The sequence below is a fragment of the Thunnus thynnus genome, chromosome 6 (genome assembly GCF_963924715.1).
Source record: "Thunnus thynnus chromosome 6, fThuThy2.1, whole genome shotgun sequence".
In the NCBI taxonomy this organism is placed as follows: Eukaryota; Metazoa; Chordata; class Actinopteri; order Scombriformes; family Scombridae; genus Thunnus; species Thunnus thynnus.
The window spans coordinates 22,120,074-22,138,132 of record NC_089522.1 but is presented as its reverse complement, the minus strand read 5'-3'; the positions used below and the strand labels follow the sequence as shown (position 1 = coordinate 22,138,132).

General features: G+C 40.7%; 2 protein-coding genes across 5 annotated transcripts; both read left to right on the top strand.

The window, feature by feature from the left end:
- Positions 1 to 6,883: 6,883 nt before the first annotated feature.
- Positions 6,884 to 12,589, top strand: LOC137184717 (uncharacterized). The gene is made up of 5 exons (XM_067592655.1): positions 6,884 to 7,427; positions 9,774 to 9,968; positions 10,919 to 11,066; positions 11,166 to 11,333; positions 11,449 to 12,589. The coding sequence occupies exons 1-5, from the start codon at positions 7,349 to 7,351 to the stop codon at positions 11,765 to 11,767; spliced, it is 909 nt and encodes a 302-aa protein (XP_067448756.1). The 5' UTR covers positions 6,884 to 7,348; the 3' UTR covers positions 11,768 to 12,589.
- A 78-nt stretch (positions 12,590 to 12,667) lies between these two features.
- LOC137184718 (caspase recruitment domain-containing protein 19-like) lies at positions 12,668 to 17,996 on the top strand. 4 transcript variants are annotated; one of them, XM_067592659.1, is made up of 6 exons: positions 12,668 to 12,820; positions 14,254 to 14,399; positions 14,534 to 14,685; positions 15,272 to 15,340; positions 16,907 to 16,972; positions 17,191 to 17,996. In XM_067592659.1, exons 2-6 carry the CDS (start codon positions 14,269 to 14,271, stop codon positions 17,304 to 17,306), a joined length of 534 nt encoding a protein of 177 aa, XP_067448760.1. In that variant the 5' UTR covers positions 12,668 to 12,820; positions 14,254 to 14,268; the 3' UTR covers positions 17,307 to 17,996. The 4 variants fall into 4 exon arrangements, with proteins under 4 accessions (XP_067448760.1, XP_067448757.1, XP_067448761.1 ...); XM_067592656.1 differs by having other exon boundaries at positions 12,670 to 12,820; positions 14,529 to 14,685; XM_067592660.1 differs by having other exon boundaries at positions 12,689 to 12,835.
- Positions 17,997 to 18,059: the final 63 nt, after the last annotated feature.

Below are 18,059 nucleotides of genomic sequence, written 5' to 3'. Positions count from 1 at the left end.
TGGGGCCTATTTAACCGAATCGCCACAATGAGCTCAGTGACTTTGCTTCTTTCCCAAATCCTTCTAGTAAAGACAAAACAGCACTATTTCATGGAACAAGAGCATTTTTCAGTTCATGCTTAAGTAAACCTAATATCTAATGAATGACTCTTAGTGACACACCTGTTTTTATTCTGACAGACATGGCACTTACACTAAATTAAATTATACCGCAGCCTAAATGAGCACACCTAATGAAAACACCATCCACATCTGAACACTGTCTACTCTGGGCCATTGCACAAATGATGTAAAACACCAGACCTGAATATCTTATTATACAGAACATCAAACATCTCATCAGCTTGTATGGAACATTGTGAAATGACATGAAGCAACATGGCAGCATTTAAAACTCATTGAAAGAAACAAGGAGTCATTTGGCATAACGGCAGTCTTCTCAAAATGACTCATTTGGCAGAAGGGTATAAAGAAAAAGTCAAGTGAGATACAGCCAAACAAAAATCACACTGTGGACACACAGTACACAAACATAATCTAGGAAGATGCACAAAAATGTTTATAATAGGACTGCATCCAGTCACTACTTGAGCAATTACTCCATCTGGAATGGACACATGGTATTAAAAGGTTTTAGTAAAAGCTCTCGCTGGACCCAGAAACAATGTTCAATGTTCAGTTCAGGAATCTTCTTGGACATCTTGTACTGTAATAAAAGGTTTGCTAAGGTTATGTTCTTTGAATGTCCTCAACAACAAGGAGTAGCTTTCATATTTTGTCCTGTGAATGGAGGAAGATGAACGTACGCAGAGATAGGCGGTGGATGAATTAGTGAAGCCATCTGACCGTGGCAGCCTTGATATGAAGGGCAGATTTCTTCTTTTTTCTCTGTTATCAAACTCATTGTTTTCATTCTGGTGTGTCTACCCTTTACAAACCTCTATATTTGCCTGAAATAAACAATTCAGTACTCTGACTCCTCACTTAACCTTACAGACTTTCCCATTATCTGTCTTCCCCTGGTTGCCTGTTTTCTCACCCTCTACTTTATGTTTACACTAAGTTACCTTATGCCTTTATTTCTCCCCTGTTTCTTTCAGTACACATCTATTCCTGCCGCCCGAGACTCTCTCTCATCTTTCATTTTGTGTCTTCAGCACCGCTGGGCCACCCTGCTGTTAGCTCTCTGTCAGTACCTCAGTGGGAATCATCCCCTGTTGCACCAGTCGTATTAACACTGCTTGGCACACATGGATGTTCAAGCGCTTGAGGAACCTTCAAGATAACTGTGACATAATGAAACTGATGCTATATTACCTTGCCGTGTTTTCATGCTTTCCTCCACTTTCTCCCTCTTTGCTCATGTCTCTTTTTTTCTTCATCTATTTCTCTTCCTCTCAGGGGTGACAGGGGTGATGAAAGGATCTTACAGCAGGCCTGAGGGCTGTAGGAAGATGTATTTAACTGGACATACTGCAGCAATGTGATATAAAAGTTGACTGGTCACTCCCTATGAAAGATGGCAAAAAATGATAATTTCTCCGCAGTGATCAATAAAGCAATACATTAATATTTACATATTTAGCTCTAAGGATGATGGTTTGTCATCCACCACTTTGGTCCAGACTGTAATATCTCAACAACTAATGGATGGGTTTCCATTATATTTGGCACAGACATTCATGGTCCCTAGATGATGAATCCTAATTACTTTAGTGATCCCCCTGACTGTTCATCAAATGCCACCAGAAGGTCAAAGTTTTCACTTATCCTGTGAAATATCTCCACATCGACTAGATGGAATGGCCTTGAATTTTATACATTTTTGTAACATTCATGGTTCCCAGAGGTTTATCTGCTTGACTTTTTTTTTGTCTTGCGCCACCGAGAAGTCGACATCTGTGGTTTTAAGTGAAATGTCTCAACAACTATTGGATGAATTGTCACAAAATACCAGGATGTTCCTGTCAGGATGAAGTGAAATAACTTTTAGGATCTTCTGACTTTTCATATTGTGTCATCATCATGTTGGGTTTTGACCAAACTAATGACATTCCCATCAGCCTCGGTTGTACTTTGTGTTTTGTACTAATTAGCAAATGTTGGCATGCTAACACTAAAATGGTAAGCATGGTCATCATTTCCTGCTAAACACCAGCATTTTAGCATTATTTTTGTGAGCATGTTCACATGCTGACATTAGCATTCAGCTTAAAGCCCTGTAGCCTCACAGGGCCAAAATCCTGGCTGTAGACTATAGTCCTGTTTTCTTTGTGTCTCAATACCAAAAGCCAAATTCAGTTTAAGTATTTAGTTTTAATTGCACAATCAGTGTTCACTTACTAATCTCAAAAGCCTATTTCTTATAGTGCCTCTTACATACTATGCAGTAGTATTATGCAGTATTATGCAGTCGTGTGATGAAAACCAACCATCAGCTGAATAGGAAACACTGTACAATATAAGCTTCTGGATATTAAAGTAAAGGTGCTTTTCTACCTGCTCCCAGCACCATCACAGTAATGCTGTACTTCATCCTCTGTGGCGTCTGAGAAATGCCGTGCATCTGTAACCCACGCCTTGCACGCTGTGCACGTCTGAGGTGGCACTGTGGCAAAGAAATGCTTGATCAATTCAATTTTCTCTTAAAGTCTCATTCTTCTTACCTGCCACCCGTTTCCCATTTCCTTCCTTCTATTTGACTATCTATCTATATTCACTCTGACCTTAGCTTTGACACCCAAGTCACGAAAACAGTACAGTGCAGCTTTCTTCATTTAAGAAATATCAGAAAAATATGGTCTTCCTTTGCTGTCCTGGAGAATGTCATCCACGGTTTTATCTTGTCACGGTTGGACTACTGTAATTCCATGTACCCTTGCTTGAGCCAAAATTCTCTTTCCTGTCTGCAGCTGGTCCAGAATTTAGCAGTGAGGATTTTAATTACCACAAGAAAATGTGATCACATCACCCCTATCTTGGCCTCTGTTAACTGGCTACCTGTTCATTTTAGAATCGTTTTAAAATTTTTACCACATTCAAGGTTTTCTCCAAAATACATCTCTGAACTTCTCAACCCTTATGAACTGAAGTCTGAGGTCCTCTAGCAATGATCTCTTGGCTGTTGTTAGATCAAGGTTGGTAACTAGAGGTGACAAAGCCTTTGCTGTCAAGCCCCCCGACTCTGGAACGCCTAACCAGAGAAACCTAGGCTCTCCACCTCAGTTTCAACCTTCAAGTCCATTCTTAAAACACACTTGTACAGACAGGCTTTTTCCTGTTCCCAGTCTATAGTCTGCTGTTAGCTTATTTTATATTTATTGTGCTTGGATTTTGAGTGGTTTTGTTTGTTTGTTTGCTTTGTTTTTATTTTATTCTACATTTTATATAAGCTTTCAGTGTTCCAATGCTTTTTAACTATTTTTAACTATTGTTTTGAAAAGCGCTATACAAATCAAGTTGTTGTTATTATTATTATTATTATTATTTATTGAGAGGCACCTCTTTTCCTTCCTGTCCTTGACTTTCATCTCTCTGTCAGTGTGGATGGGCATGTCTCGGAGGATGGTGATAATGTTGTACTCAGTGACTGTGCTCAGCTGATTATAGACGCAGAAGACAGATGGAAAAGCATTAACGGTGTTATGCACAGATCTCCAGGTGTGTGTGTAAGAGAGAGAGAGAGAGAGAGAGAAAGAAAGAACGGAAAGAAAAAAGAGAGAGGGTGTGGGTGTCAATTTTTGTGGCCTCTACTTTATTTGACAAGTTTAGTCAACCACATCCAGTGAATCCTTAATGACGTTAACACTGAATGGTTTCTGAGAAGTATTTCATTCCAAAGTACTCTACTTGAAATGAAACCTTATGTTTCATCCAACGGTAGAGCTTGTTTTGCAGGTTTATGATGACTCATACTTGTAACAGTGACCTGCAGTGGGCTGATTTCCATATGCGCAATCACACAACCAAGCCCTTCATCACCTATGTAGTAGGCTTTCAACAGAATAATTGCATCATGGCTGGTGCTGGGCAGTCAAGCAAGTAACATTAACATCTCACTGGATCTTTGTTTTATCACTTTAGGAACTAACCAAGGACATTTCAGAGAGGGCACCTTCAGTCTCCTACACCCAGACCTCCAGCCATATGTGGCCTAGTTGGAACAGCAGTGTTGATGGGGCTGTTGGCAGCGTGAGGTGGGGCCCCTCCTGCTCTACTTAATTACCTGTGTGATGGAGTGGCTCCCCCCCAGCAGAGCCACTGTGTCACGCTGTGTCAGGGGCAGGGCGGACACACTGAGCTGACCAGTCTCACCTGTCTCCCCTTTCTCTGTTTCCCTTGTCAAATCAGGTGAATAATATCATAGCAACAGCCGGGGAGTGTTCCTTTTGATCAAGTGAATCTTTGTCTATTTTCATGTCTTTTTTTTTGCTTCATACTCTTCATTTCAAGCTTCTGTGCTCCACTTATTTGTATGGACCTACTAGGTGATGCCACTTGGTAAGCAAGGTGCTCAATATCAGCTTCACTCCTTTTTAATACAGCACAAGAGGCATTATTGACTGTCTTGTGCTTCCTGGTTGCCTATATTGGATTGCTCAAGTACAAAGCACATTGGCCTGGGCAGAGAATAAAGTGGAAGGCACTGAGAGTCCAAACTGTACCTGCTGGGACTATGCCAGAACACATTAACAGTTGCTGTAGCAACCGTCTCCAAATCAGAACAAAACTCGAACACTTTAAATAGGCAAATTTCTCAAAATGTCCTCATGCACTGTGTCTCTTTCTCAATCTTCTTCATCCTTGTCAAGCTTTGAAGCTTGAGTAAACTATTCTTGAACACTGCAACAACAAAAAAAATGTTACAACTGTGGAAACTCATTAAAATTTAAAACAGTACTTAGAAAAAACAAATGTTGAACCATATAAGTGCATGTCTTACAGTCCAATGCTATGACCATTAGTCGCACTGGCAGCCAAACTCCAACCTCTCTTCAGAGTTGCACTGGAAATTTAAGTTTTGTGCCTACAGACTGAAGAATAGTTTAGTGGAAATGAATTCAAGACATTTTGACATGCAAGTATCAGTGGGCACACACATACATACATTTCTGCAGGTGCTGGGAAACAAAAAATACACAAAAGAACAAGAGTACCCACACGCTGTTAAATTGTTCCCAAATCTTCTTTAATTCTACATGGGCACGACAACTATGACAATATCAACAACTGGGTCTTCTTCAGATGAAGAACAGAGCCATCGTTAATCATGATAGTAACACATGTGCTTTTTATGACAAGTCAAAATGTCTGCTGTGAAAAAGGCTTCTTAACATTTGTTCAGGCAACCATAATACATACCTCTGCTTCCTAACATAATCATTTTAAGTTAATAATTTTAGGATTAAAGAACCATGTAACTCCATAACATGGAGGATACAATAAACAGCGTATTGTGGGACAGTTATGAATGCAACACTTGAGCATTTACATAGTCCTTAATTCTTGAGTATAAACACTTTTAATCAACTATGCTAATATATTCATGCATGATGAGGCACACTGCTGTCTGAGCGGAGGCTCCCAGTGCGTCTGAGGTGGTGTGCGGTGGTTTGCTCAGGTGAGCAGGGCTGCGCCTGTGGAGACACTTATCACCCTCAGCAGAAACAGTCTCACGCATGCCCAGAATTCTCAATGACATCTGACCGACATGCAGTTTGAACAAGAGACCATCGCATGTGAACGCAGAGATCATCACATTGTTTGTATAGATGTGCTTGCCAAACTCAATGTGTTTTCTCCATGTTTAAGTGGTGCATCGGGTATTTTCTTTTACTCATTCAATTTTTAAACTGTTTTTGTTTCATTTATAACTGTTTATTATCATCCCTACATTTCAATGTAGCAACTATGCATGGGTACTTATTCTGTAATGAAGACCCACTTAGAGCTGTTTTCTCTTTCTTTATGCAGTGAACATGTTGATGTTGCCTGACTGCATTCTCTTAAGAGATCTGTCAGTAAAACAGAGCAGTAAAACACAATTATTCATCTGTTTCCAGTTAGTATGTTCACCACGAGCCTAACTGCATTGTGACGTAGTGAGGCACAAAAGGAGAAGTGAAAAAATTCTGTCTGACGTTTTATCTGTGAAAGGTAAAGTCACATTAATTCCTGCACAAACTAATATTATCAGCTAGTAGTGTGGTTACATAAAGAAAACCGGAAGTTTTGAAATGACACAGTCAAATATATCCCTTGCACACTAAATTTCACTGAAATGTGTTGTGTAACACCCTTGTTAAATCTCTTCAGATCTGATAACGCCTTATAAGTTTTTTCCAAACAGCACTGACAGGGCTCAACTGAAAGATCTTTCTCTTTTACACATTTTATAAGGCCATTCTCTCTTAGGTTACATTATCAGTCTGACTTTTCTTCCCTCTGTTGCAACTTGTCAGCATTATTTAAATGTCTTGTATCTCCTACTTTGAAGCTGGTCTTGAGCATTTCTCAAGTGTAAACTCCTCAGTAATGGTCAGTGAGCTTTAAAGCTTTCTACTGCATGATTAAAGTAAAATGTTGAAGACCTAACTGGCTGTAGAAGCTATCAAAAGCCAGTTTGGGCATAATCAAGCAATCAGTCTCTTCAGGCAACTCTTTGATTTTGAACTCACTCACTAACCCACTTTGTCTGGAAACCTGAGTTGTGTGTGCGAAAGTAAACTGCAAAAATACTCTTGATAAGATTGTAAACTGTGCTGTGGTAAACAGAGCCATTCAGAGACTCTTTAATGGCATCTGGTTGCTTAAAGAACAGCTCTACGTCACTGATAATTTGCGTTTTGCACATTTTCAACTCTGCTTGAAGCACCACATCCTGATAGGCTGAAACAGAGCAGCGGTGCGACATCCTGCCTACAAAGAGCGTTTCTCTTTTTTCTTCTTCTTTTTTTGCTGTTCCTCATCACGGTCTTGTTCACAAAGCGCAGCTCTGATATCCAGCTTGACCTGACCTGGTGTAATCCACAAAGTCATTTTTGCTTCGCCCGACAAGGTCTCAGCCGATCACTTCATCTCTCTTCGTCCTCTCGAGCGCTCATCCGCTTGAGCGACAGTCGCCACAGCGCGCTGTCCAAACCGGGCATTAGAAGAAGTAGATCGAAGGCATCGGGGGAGGACTCTGAGGAAGACAGGCTGATCACTGGGAGGTAGAGAGGCGAATAAAATCGCACGGAGAAGCTTACGCACGAATCCCGATTTGTTTACCCTGCACCGGGCACGGAGGAGCGCAGTCTTTACGCACAGTCAGAAGAGCGGACTGGGGGGCGTCTTGTCTGTCACCATCATGCCAGCGGCAACAGCTTCAATAACAGATGTGGCCAGAACGGATTTTACTAACAAAAATGACAACCGGAATAACTCAGGTAAGAAAGATTAAATTACAAAAAACAAATAGTGTCTAATTCATTCCCGAGTTGAACGCGTAGGATGTGTGGCAGCACGAGGATTTGTTCTTGGCACTTTGTTGCAAATTTGTTGGCTTTTACATCAACATATTTTGGGAGAAGGTCACCTAGGCTTAAAGTTAAACATTTACCCCCCTCAAAAGCATTAAAACATGTATAGATATTTCATGTGTGTTATAGGGACACACTATATTCGCTGTGGTGGCAGTTTCCTTAACATGTTATGGGATTAGAGGTAAGCTATATAATGTGATGCACATTAGCAGATTCTATAAATGTGTTTAGGCTGATTTCTAAGAAATACAAATCCAATCAATAAACACACTTTACAACAAGCAAGCCCGTAGCTGCACGAAATTTCTTCTGGATTGGTGTAAGAGCTGAGGATTGTTGAGTGAAAAAATTGAATGAGCGTCATGCACATTTACTTACTTAAAAAAAAAAAGATAAAACAGAGGGAACAGAGGAAGTGAAACAGAGGCGCAAACACCAGTGGCTTCAACAGTATCTAGTTAAATGCACAGCTGGCCACACACACGTACACACACACACGTACACACACAAACACACACAGACACGTTACATAAAAGTGATGCTCTCTGCTTATCGACAATGAAGTATGTCCTTGTGTTACATAAACTTGAATATGTTGAGCTAATGCTAATGGCCTTCAGGGGAGTATTTATCCCAGCTGTGCCTGGCCCAGTGTCACTGAAACTTGATCAGAAGCCTGTCAAATTCTGTAGAGGGAAAAAAAATGCATATAAATAATAATAATTATTATTATTATTATAATACATTTAATTTGTACCACACTTTTCATTCATAGCGGAACTCAAAGTGCCACAGTTTTAATAACATAGAACACACAACATAAAGAAAATAATGATGAGTTAAGATGTAAACGCCTTCCTGAATTGAAAGGTTTTTAAAAAAGTCTAGGGTCTGTGCCACCCTCAGATGGTGAGGAAGGCTGTTCCACAAGCGTGGTGCAGCAGAGCAGAAGGCTCGATCCCCCATGGTGCAGAACTTAGTACTGGGGGCCTGGAGGAGCAAGCTGCTGGAAGATCTGAGGGTGCAGGTGGAGGTTTGTGGTATGATCAGTTCCTCTAGGTAGGGAGGCACATGTCCATTGATGGATTTGTATGTGAGCAGCAGGACTTTGTAGTCAATCCTGAAGGAGACAGGGCGCCAGCGCAATGAAAACAGAATTTGTGTTGTATGTTGGTGTTTTCGCACTCTCATCAGGATCCTGGCAGTGCTGTTCTGAATGTACTGGAGCTTCTGGATGCTCTTGCCAGGAATCCCTGTGAAGAGCGCATTGCAGTAGTCCAGTCTTGAGTACATAAAAGGCATGGACAAGTTTCTCTGCATCTGACAGACTTCAAGAGGGGTGGAGTCTAGAGATGTTTTTGAGATGGCAGAAAGTATGTATACTCATATCTTCTTTCTTTCCGTTCTTTCAAATGAAACCAGGAACTTTTGGTGTGCTTTGATGCCCCTTTTGGTGATAAAAGTGTTCCACATGTTTCTCCTGCAGAGTGCACAGCCCCTCTCACGTTCTTGGATGTTTTCTTTCATTTAATAGTTACAAAGAGGAACAAAATATCTCCTCAGTCAAAATTGTTTTAGTGACAACCAGAAGAAGGTTTCCCTGAATAAACAACTTGGTTAAGACTTTTCCTGGACCGGATCATATTTGCCTCCCAATTTCTTTTGGAAATCACCGAATTGATGTCAGTGTTTATTTGCATTCCAACAGCTTTTGTCACGATGAAGTGATACTCCTATGTTGTGGGTTTACTGAGCCAGACTGCTGGCGTACTGAGTTGACATAGTGAGAGACTTCCCCTCCTGTAATATGCTGAGCACTGTGCCGTGCTGTGCTGTATGATAACTGGTTGTTTAGCGTGGCTCCAGATGGCCTGTGTATTTCCACCAGCCTCGTAGGCCTTTTGTTTAATGATTTATCACATTTCCTGCTTCGATACTGTTAGAATTCGATGCGGGGGGGGGGGGGGGGTTTGTCACGCAGTGTTGTGCAGCCCTACAGGGGTTCAGTGCTGATAGCTGTGGAATGAACTCTCCCATCCCACACTGAATCTCATCTGCAGTGCTCCATTCAAAACAAATTCAAAACTAATTTCTTGTGAGAATATATGAATTATACATGTGTTCAAACTTTGGGTGAACTTTTGGTGATTAATGCACATCCAACATCCTCTGCATAATTAAGTCAAAACCGGTGTTTTTGTTGTACACAGTCTGGTTCATCACCAACTGACCATCGGCTCTTTCTTTTAGGTCATTCCCAGGCTCAGTGCACACCCATGCCCCTGCCAGCCCTGGGCACCCAGAGGATCATCCAGGGCAATGGTACTAATGTGGGCACAGTCATATCCCTGCAGTGCCCAGCCAATCACAAACTGATAGGAAAAGAGCTGATGTGTGTCAGGGACATCAACAGCACCCACTGGGTGGGGGAGACTTACTGTAAACGTAAGTAGAAATGGAGAACAGAAACTAAGAGCTTGAAACTGTCAACATAGAAAGACAGATAGATAGATTCTGCTGTTAAGTCAGGTACATATTATGAAGCTATTGTTCATGCACTTAATAACCAAAATGTGTGTGAAGATTAAATGTTTCAAATGCTTTTACTGAGAGAATTGCAGAGGTTGCAAAACTTCCCCTGGACTGTCTGTCTGCTTATTATTCTGAAGAGATGGAATATATATTAAACATTATGTGATGGGCATAGAGGCTACCGGCGATTTTATATTTAGACTTAAGGTATTATTTGGCTCGCAATAATTAATGCTCTAGACTATGTGAGAACACATTAGAGAGAAAATAATTTGTTGCTTGGGGATAAAGCTCATTAAAGGAGAATATTAATGCTAATGCAGGTGAAGAGGAATAATTTCAAGCAGGTGCCCAGTTAGTCATTCTTTTGGTTAGTGAGTGGAAAAAGCCAGGGTAGGATCTTAATTATACTTCAAGATGAATCACCGTGGGAGAGAGAAAACTGTCTGATGTGAAACGGAAAGAAATTAAAAATGTAATTTATGTTTTATTATCCTTTCTTTGATAAGCTGGTAAGTGTAATTTGTTGCAAAAATGATATTTATTTCTGCCAACCTCTTCTGGTTAAATGATAATGAAAAACTTGTGATATATTTGAGTGGCAGTGTACTTTGTGTGGTGTAGATAGATAGATAGATAGGTAGATAGATAGATAGATAGATAGATAGATAGATAGATAGATAGATAGATAGATAGATAGATAGATAGAAAGATAGATAGATAGATAGATAGATAGATAGAAACTTTATTGATCCCAGCATGATAAATAGAGTTGTCTCGTAAGCCTGTGAGGATTTGATACGTTGAGTGCACGACATGGAAGTCGATGAATCAGTGAACCGTTTTCCTCTCTCACACTCCAGCTCTGTCTCCCTATGAGGACTATGGTTTCCGTGTGGCTGTGCTGGCATCCATTGTAAGCTCAGCCATAATCTTCTTCATGTCCATGGCCTTCATCACCTGCTGTTTGCTCGACTGCATCAAAGAGGACGAAAGGAAAAAGCAGGAGAGGTGAGTGGGAGGCAAAGGTTGGAGAAAAACAAAGAGGGGTTATCAGTCAGTGTGCTGTGATGTATTAGAAAACTGAAATGCTAAATACTTTTTTGCCAGGGAGACAGAGTTGTGGCAGTGGGAGGAGCAGACCCAGCAGCAGGGGGACAACAGGTCTCGCTACAGCCATAAAGGCAGGAACAACAACAACAACAACGCCCAGGAGAAGGCGCTTTCACTGTGGGACACCAACAGCCCAGCCCCGTATGACAACATGCAAGCCTACAGGTGAGACGTGGGCTAATTTAAGCTTAAATGCTCAAAAAAGGGAAACAATCAAAATGTCCTCAAAGACATGAAGACCAGCACAAACATTAAAGTCTTCCTGTCTTTTCCTCCACAGATGTCATCAGCATTACGCCTATGGTCCTGTCTGCACCTACGATCCACCTCCTCCACACGCTCCTCTGCCCGGCGTCGACTACGACCAACCTCTCTTACCCCGAAACCCAGAATCTGCACAGATTTCTGGTCCACCTCAATACCACGGACCTCCTCCGTCCTCCTTTCAAACTCCGAGTCCAGGCGTGGTCCAGATCTCAGGACCTGGTTTGGTGTGGCAGTACGGGGGACAGCAGAGCGGTCCATCAACCGCAGATGAGTCCAACACAAGGAACATAAACTCTGCCAAAGAATTTTCCATACGGATTATATCAGTGTGAGGACACATTGTGAATGATGTGAATACCATCAGTCAAGAAGTTGTTTACAGACCAAATCTGTACAACGGTGTCAACTTCATCAATAAGGACTACAGGAAGTTAAAACTGAGCATTCCTTGTCTTGTTGAAATTGTTATGTCTGCAGTACTGTACAGTATGAAGGCTCTAAAGGCTTACTGATGTGCCTTTTGTAAACTGTGATGGCACACTGCCCTCTGTCTGAAAAGAGGAGCTATTGCACTTTGAGGATGACAGCCTTGTTGGATGGCACTCCTCTGTAGTTAGCAGGTCAAGGGACTTTCTTGCCCTTAATTGAGCTTCTCATAAACTAATTAGATAGTTAAGTTGAGGTTAACGATTAAAATGTTTATCAGGGGCATAGGTCACAACACATTGTAGGCAGCTGAGGAAGTTGGGTGAGAAACTCATCTCTGGGCAGGAAAGTCTACTTTGTTTGGACAAGGAGAGAAGCTGGAAAGCACCGGCGAGTGTGTAACTATAATTTTTAAGGAATGTAAATAAATAAAAGAGTACTGATAACGACTGAGACTGTATTGCAATGGGAAGACGGTGTACAATGAATGCAAATGTCAAGCCAAACCAGTAACGTGCAGTGATTTTTACTGTCCTGTGTAATGGTGTAGCTTATACACATTTATTTCAAGTGGCATGGTGAAGAATGTATTAATGAAAACACAAAGGCAACAACTATTGTTATCATTGCTATTATTACTATTATTATTATTATTGACAGGCCTAAATGATCAGGCTCAGTCCTCATTATAAATTAAAGAAGGGAATAAAATAAAGTGATAAATCACACTGTTGTGGTTCAGTTCGCTGCTCTTGATAAGCTGCCTGTCAGCGTTGTCTGCGGGCCGATAATCATCATGTGCCCCGGAGGTCAGTCATGTGGCTCCGGGCGGCGCACTGTCCGCTCCTGCTGATGCAACGGGACAACGGTGACCGTCACACCGGGGACAACAGGAAGTTTTTTACCGGGAGGCTGTCGGTCGGAAAGTCCCAGAGGTCGTTTGTTTGACAGTATGCCAGGTTTGTGAATCGAGGGTAAGATGTTTTGTCTTGTTTAGGATCATTTTACTGTAATCCCCGCGCGCTGACTCGGAGGATATGATCGCTAATCGCCCACAGTGCTGTGTGGGTGCGCCACTTGTTGCAAAGCTTCCCTCAACATTACAGTTTTAAGTTTAGCCGTTGCTATAGCAGTTTTGTTACAATAATATTGGCTTCACGCGAAGACGTATTTGGATGTTATTCAACACCAGTTGAAATAGCCTGTTTTTTCTGTCCAAATCTGTTGCCTATAAATAAAACAGTAACAGTTTGATAGACAGGTCTATTTACACTCTGTTATTTAATACATTGCGGGCAGCTGTTTCCATTTTCGTCAGAGCTAGCCAGCTCTTTATGAAAAATATGCATGATGAAGCTCCTTCATTTGTCAGTCACATCCATATCTGAAGTGCGCTCCAGAGCCCCTTACACATTTTTTCATTATGGACTCTGTCAGGTAATTTAAACATTCATTTTTTAATCCTGCTGAAATAGTTTTAACATAGAGCAGGGTATTCTGCCTCACCTTGTTTGCAGATGTGTCCAGCTTGAATAAAGAAAAACTAAACAAGTGTTTTTAACTGGATGATCATGAAACACTGGGCAAACTATCATTTCACCAAATTCTTACTCTCTTGATTTTGATAATAGCTGATGCTTAACTAACTCAGGTATCAAGGTATGCAAAAGGTATCACTTGCATAGTTGCAGGTGTTATGTGGCTCAAGCAAGATATAGAATATTTGCTTCCGTAGACCATGTTTTTGTCATAACTTCCTGTAATGCCCCCAGTTTCCTTTCTGCTTGGTGGGCTCACTGTTTTCTTACTTCAGTATTGAAAATCTAGTTTTGAAACATCACTGTGAGATGAGAGGAAGATATGATTTGCTATTGCTAATACGCATTATGACATAATCAGGAATCATATCTTAAAGTTTCTATAAACACGGCCCCAAAAATGACCATTGAGTTGAATTAGCACCTGTAAAGTGTTAACACAGACTCAGAGCTTCACCATACTGGTATTCTGGCCTCACAGGCTTTGTATTATAACATCTTTTTTTGTGATTTTGTGCATGCTTTAACTCAGTAGGCATGTTACTCATACGTTATATTTTGCAGCAACTGTATTCACCTCATCTCTAGGAGGGAGAATAAACCTCTTAGTCATTTATTTTCAGAGCAGGACTGATGCCAAAACCAGCTTATCAAGAAACGACTTACGACTAGACATAAAATCTCTAGGCCTTTGTAGCGTGCTCTAATTGTGCAGGGTCATAACCTGTGTCTGACCTGGTCTTCACACTACGATTAGGAATTAAGCCGTGTGTGTAGTGTAGAGCTATTTTTATAAAAGACTATCCCTCGCTCGTCTCCTCTATAATGTTTTAATTTCTATTTTCTGTGGCTAGACATTGGCGGTTACCATGAGCAGCTCCAGAGGGACTCCCAGTTCCTGTGCTCAGACCAGAGGATGGACACTGAGCTGGTTGACAGACTGGTGCTGCAGCTCAACAGGATCTACCCCCAGATACTCAGTGACAAGGAAGCCCACAGGGTCACTACAGATACTATGTGTTAACGTTCATTCATCAAGTCTTTACAGTTGAATCTGCTAAACTGAATTTAGACTGCACAGGTGTACAAATATGTGCAATGACTCAATGCAGCATATGTCTCCCTGCAGTTCAGGAACCTGAGCGTACCCACCGAGGTGCGATTAGCTGAGCTGCTGAATCACCTGCACGGGAAGGGCGACGAGGCATGTCATGAATTCTACAGAGGACTTCACATCCACGCTGAGCACGTCTACTCCAGCCTGCCCTCCAGAGTCAGACAAAGAGGTAAAACATGAGCAGGGCTTTGCAGACGTTTTAGTGGCTGAAGATTAAAAACACTGCAGTCAGGTGAGGACGCTCGCTACTCAAAAGATCCCACAGACTCACATCTGAAAGTATTTTTGAGTTGTCATTTAATTCAGAATTACATGGTAATAGTTGGTAGTAAAAGACAAAGATTGTATGCACTACTGTACTATAACTGTATTGTGTTCATCGACATATGTATGTCGCATAGTCATGTGCCAGTGTTCAAATACATCATCTTGTGGGTTTCAGAAACTGTCTGTTCATCATTTTCTAAAATTCCTGTGCATAATGATATTAAAGTAATCACTCTGACACATTATCAGCTGGTTTTGACCTGAAAAGCTTCTTTTTAAAAGTTGGACAGTTAGGCAAATCACTTATAATGGTAGATCCCCTGCTTTGTTATTGCCCAGTCTGGCCTTATGTAGGCTTATCCCATTTAAGAAACATTTAGGAAAGCGAGAAGCCAATGTGCTGACCAGGCAGCAGCTCACATAGTGGATCTGACATACAGGCGGTTATTTAAAGTGTTGATGTTAACTATTTTCATTCTCTGTTTTAGAGATGACGGACCCAAAATTGACTAACAATGTGGCAGCCCACCCAGAGAAACATGTGCTCAATGACAGAGGTAAATCTAATCAACATCTCATGCTACTGCTGATTCCAGTAGACCACTGTCTACAACAACAACAACCCAGAATGTGCTTTCTGGGTTGTTGTTGTTTTTTTTCAAGTCAATTTGCAAATCTGCTACCTTGTGTAACATATAAACCATGTGGACCATATAAAATATTTTCCATACTTACTCCTCACCTGTTTCATGTCTGTGCATCCTGATCTTCTGTTGCTCTTTTTTGAGGTTTCTTCCATTTTTTTCCCCCCTGTTCAAGATTTTTTTTTGCAGGTGGTTTTGAAAATTTTAGCCCAGTAACTACAATCCTTGTATACTTTACAATACTGTCAACAACTTTCCAAAGCTCACCATAAATGTTTAGATTGATAGATTAGATTTTTTTTACTTTAGAAATTAAAATTAACATGCAGATATCCGAAGCTTCCTTGAGATAAGGAATCCATCACATTAGGCAATCAGTCAGTTCTTATCAAGTTTATGTTATCAAAATGTACAGATGCAGTCACTGGAACTAATCGAAAACACTTCCTCGGTGGTGCGTTCAAGAAAACTTTGACATCTGAGATTTGATGATCAAACGATTTGATGATTTTTATATTTGGCTCGACTGATAAATATTTGATTCGATTCCATGATAAAAGACCTCATGAATTTTAGTACCCAACACTCACATCTCGAATGTTGAAGTTCTGTCAAGCGCATCCTTAAGGAATTGTTTCCACAACAGTCCCTGCCCAAAGCTGCATTAACATAGTAGCACAACTTTGAAAATGAAAAGTAGACCAAAATTTCCTTTTTAATAATGTCGACCTCTATTCCAATAGCAGCATGTACTGAGATGGCAAATAGGAAGTAATTCTCGAAGCAGTTGTTAGTTCAGAAAACAGTGGGAAGTAGGGTAATGTTATAATAATTTGCCTTTAATGGGCTAAAGTGTGACTGTAATCTGCAGTTGTGGGAGTTTAATTTGGCTACCATGGTGTTTTTTTAAATGTGTTGATCTTACAGTTTATGTGAGTGTGTGTCAGGCAGTCTCTGTACCCCTCACTGATCCTCAGATAAGCCCCTTAAGCCCAACTAAGCTTTGTTCTTCAGCAAACGTAGTTGTCTGCTGAACCTTTTAACCCCTAGCATCAGAATGTGGGCCCCACTGTCCCGCACCGCTTCACCATTCATCATCCCATTACATCCAGGGCTCTGGCTTTGTGGGTCAGTTAAGCTCACGTGTAGCCCCCGTCCAGAACGGCTTCCTCTGTCCTGCATTCCTTTGAACAGTCAGGGGTGCATCTAGTGGGTCAAAGGTATGTCAGCAGGGAAATGGGTCATCAGTGATGTAGTGAAACACGGATTCATAATCATTAGTCATACAAAGAAATAATGGGTGGTTTTACTGTAAACAAGACCATTGTGTTTTCACAGATGAGCTTTTGACTCATCTACATACCAGTGGAAAGATATTTCACATCATTTATTAGAAAGACACAGACCCAATATTCACATCAGGTTTGTTGGCCTAATAGTAGCTGATGATAACTTTCATTCTTCTTACCTTTTCTGCAGGACCAATGTTCTTCCTGAGCTGTTTCAGTTTTGCACTTGGTATTGCAATGCTCTACTATTACGGAGGTGAGTCATACAGAATGATAGACAGGTCTTTAGACTTGTATGTCCTTGGGCATTTTGAATGTCAACAATTTTACAGTGTACAAAGGCATTGCAAGTTTGAAAGCATCCAAAGCCAATTATTCCATATTTAAAACTAACTTTCTTCTCTGTTTGTTTCTAAACCACTCCCTCTATATGGCTTAAAACTCTTATTTTTTTGCCACTTTTTCTGCCCACAGAGGGTGAGACATTGAGATGTACTGGCCCGTTTCTTCACTGCTCTGCAGCAAGACTTAGTAAAGGTGCTAAAGATGTTTTAATTTCCTATGCTGAGGTTGGAAAGCAGAATAATTGAGGCCATAAAGGTGCTAAAACGCTCATGAAGTAGCCCTGCCTAAACTTCCCTCGGGATCACTAAAGTTTCTATCTATCTATCTATCATCTGTGAGAAGAACAAGCCATGAAATTTGCCATTTTGCGGTGCCAAACTCATACATACTTTGAGAGCTATAAAGTTGTTTTTCCTGAAATTGCATGTATTTGTAAGCACTAATTGACTTGTTTTGTTAATCCCATAATTCCCATAGCTAACATCTCTTTATATGAGGAAAAAACATAATGTTCTCTCATAGTACTTTTATGTACTGTATGAGTCTTGCCTGGATTTATTTTGTATACAGAGAAAATTTCAGCCACATTTTCTGCTAAAATGAACCGTAATATTAACAGAGTGATGAAATGAATCTCACTTTGAATGACATTTAAAGGCTTTGTTCACCCACACAGGTGTGATCAATAACTCAGGCTGATTAGACCTCTGCTCAGGTTGAAGTTGGGTACACCTGTATGAGTAGACTACTGGTTTGCAGTGGCTTTAACAAAAAAACTTGAGTTTGTCAGTGTATTGTATGAACCACCCTACCCTCATATTTGCATGCTCATCCACTCTAAGTGCCTTCAAATACTGTGATGAAGATACTTGAACATCTACTGACTAAAGTGCACTATAACAACTTTTGCTCAAATAAAGCACAAATTAACATCACCTGGAGTTGTACCTGGTTTTTTCTAATCTAGTATGACAAAGATACACATAGAAATATGCATA

Bases quoted from the DNA above. Each gene is read 5' to 3' on its own strand.
- LOC137184717 (XM_067592655.1), top strand. From the start codon at position 7,349: ATGCCAGCGGCAACAGCTTCAATAACAGATGTGGCCAGAACGGATTTT. The intron at 9,969-10,918 runs GTAAGTAGAAAT...CTCACACTCCAG, and splicing joins GGGGGAGACTTACTGTAAAC to CTCTGTCTCCCTATGAGGAC. The intron at 11,067-11,165 runs GTGAGTGGGAGG...CTTTTTTGCCAG, and splicing joins GAAAGGAAAAAGCAGGAGAG to GGAGACAGAGTTGTGGCAGT.
- LOC137184718 (XM_067592656.1), top strand. The intron at 14,686-15,271 runs GTAAAACATGAG...TCTCTGTTTTAG, and splicing joins CTCCAGAGTCAGACAAAGAG to AGATGACGGACCCAAAATTG. The intron at 16,973-17,190 runs GTGAGTCATACA...TTCTGCCCACAG, and splicing joins AATGCTCTACTATTACGGAG to AGGGTGAGACATTGAGATGT.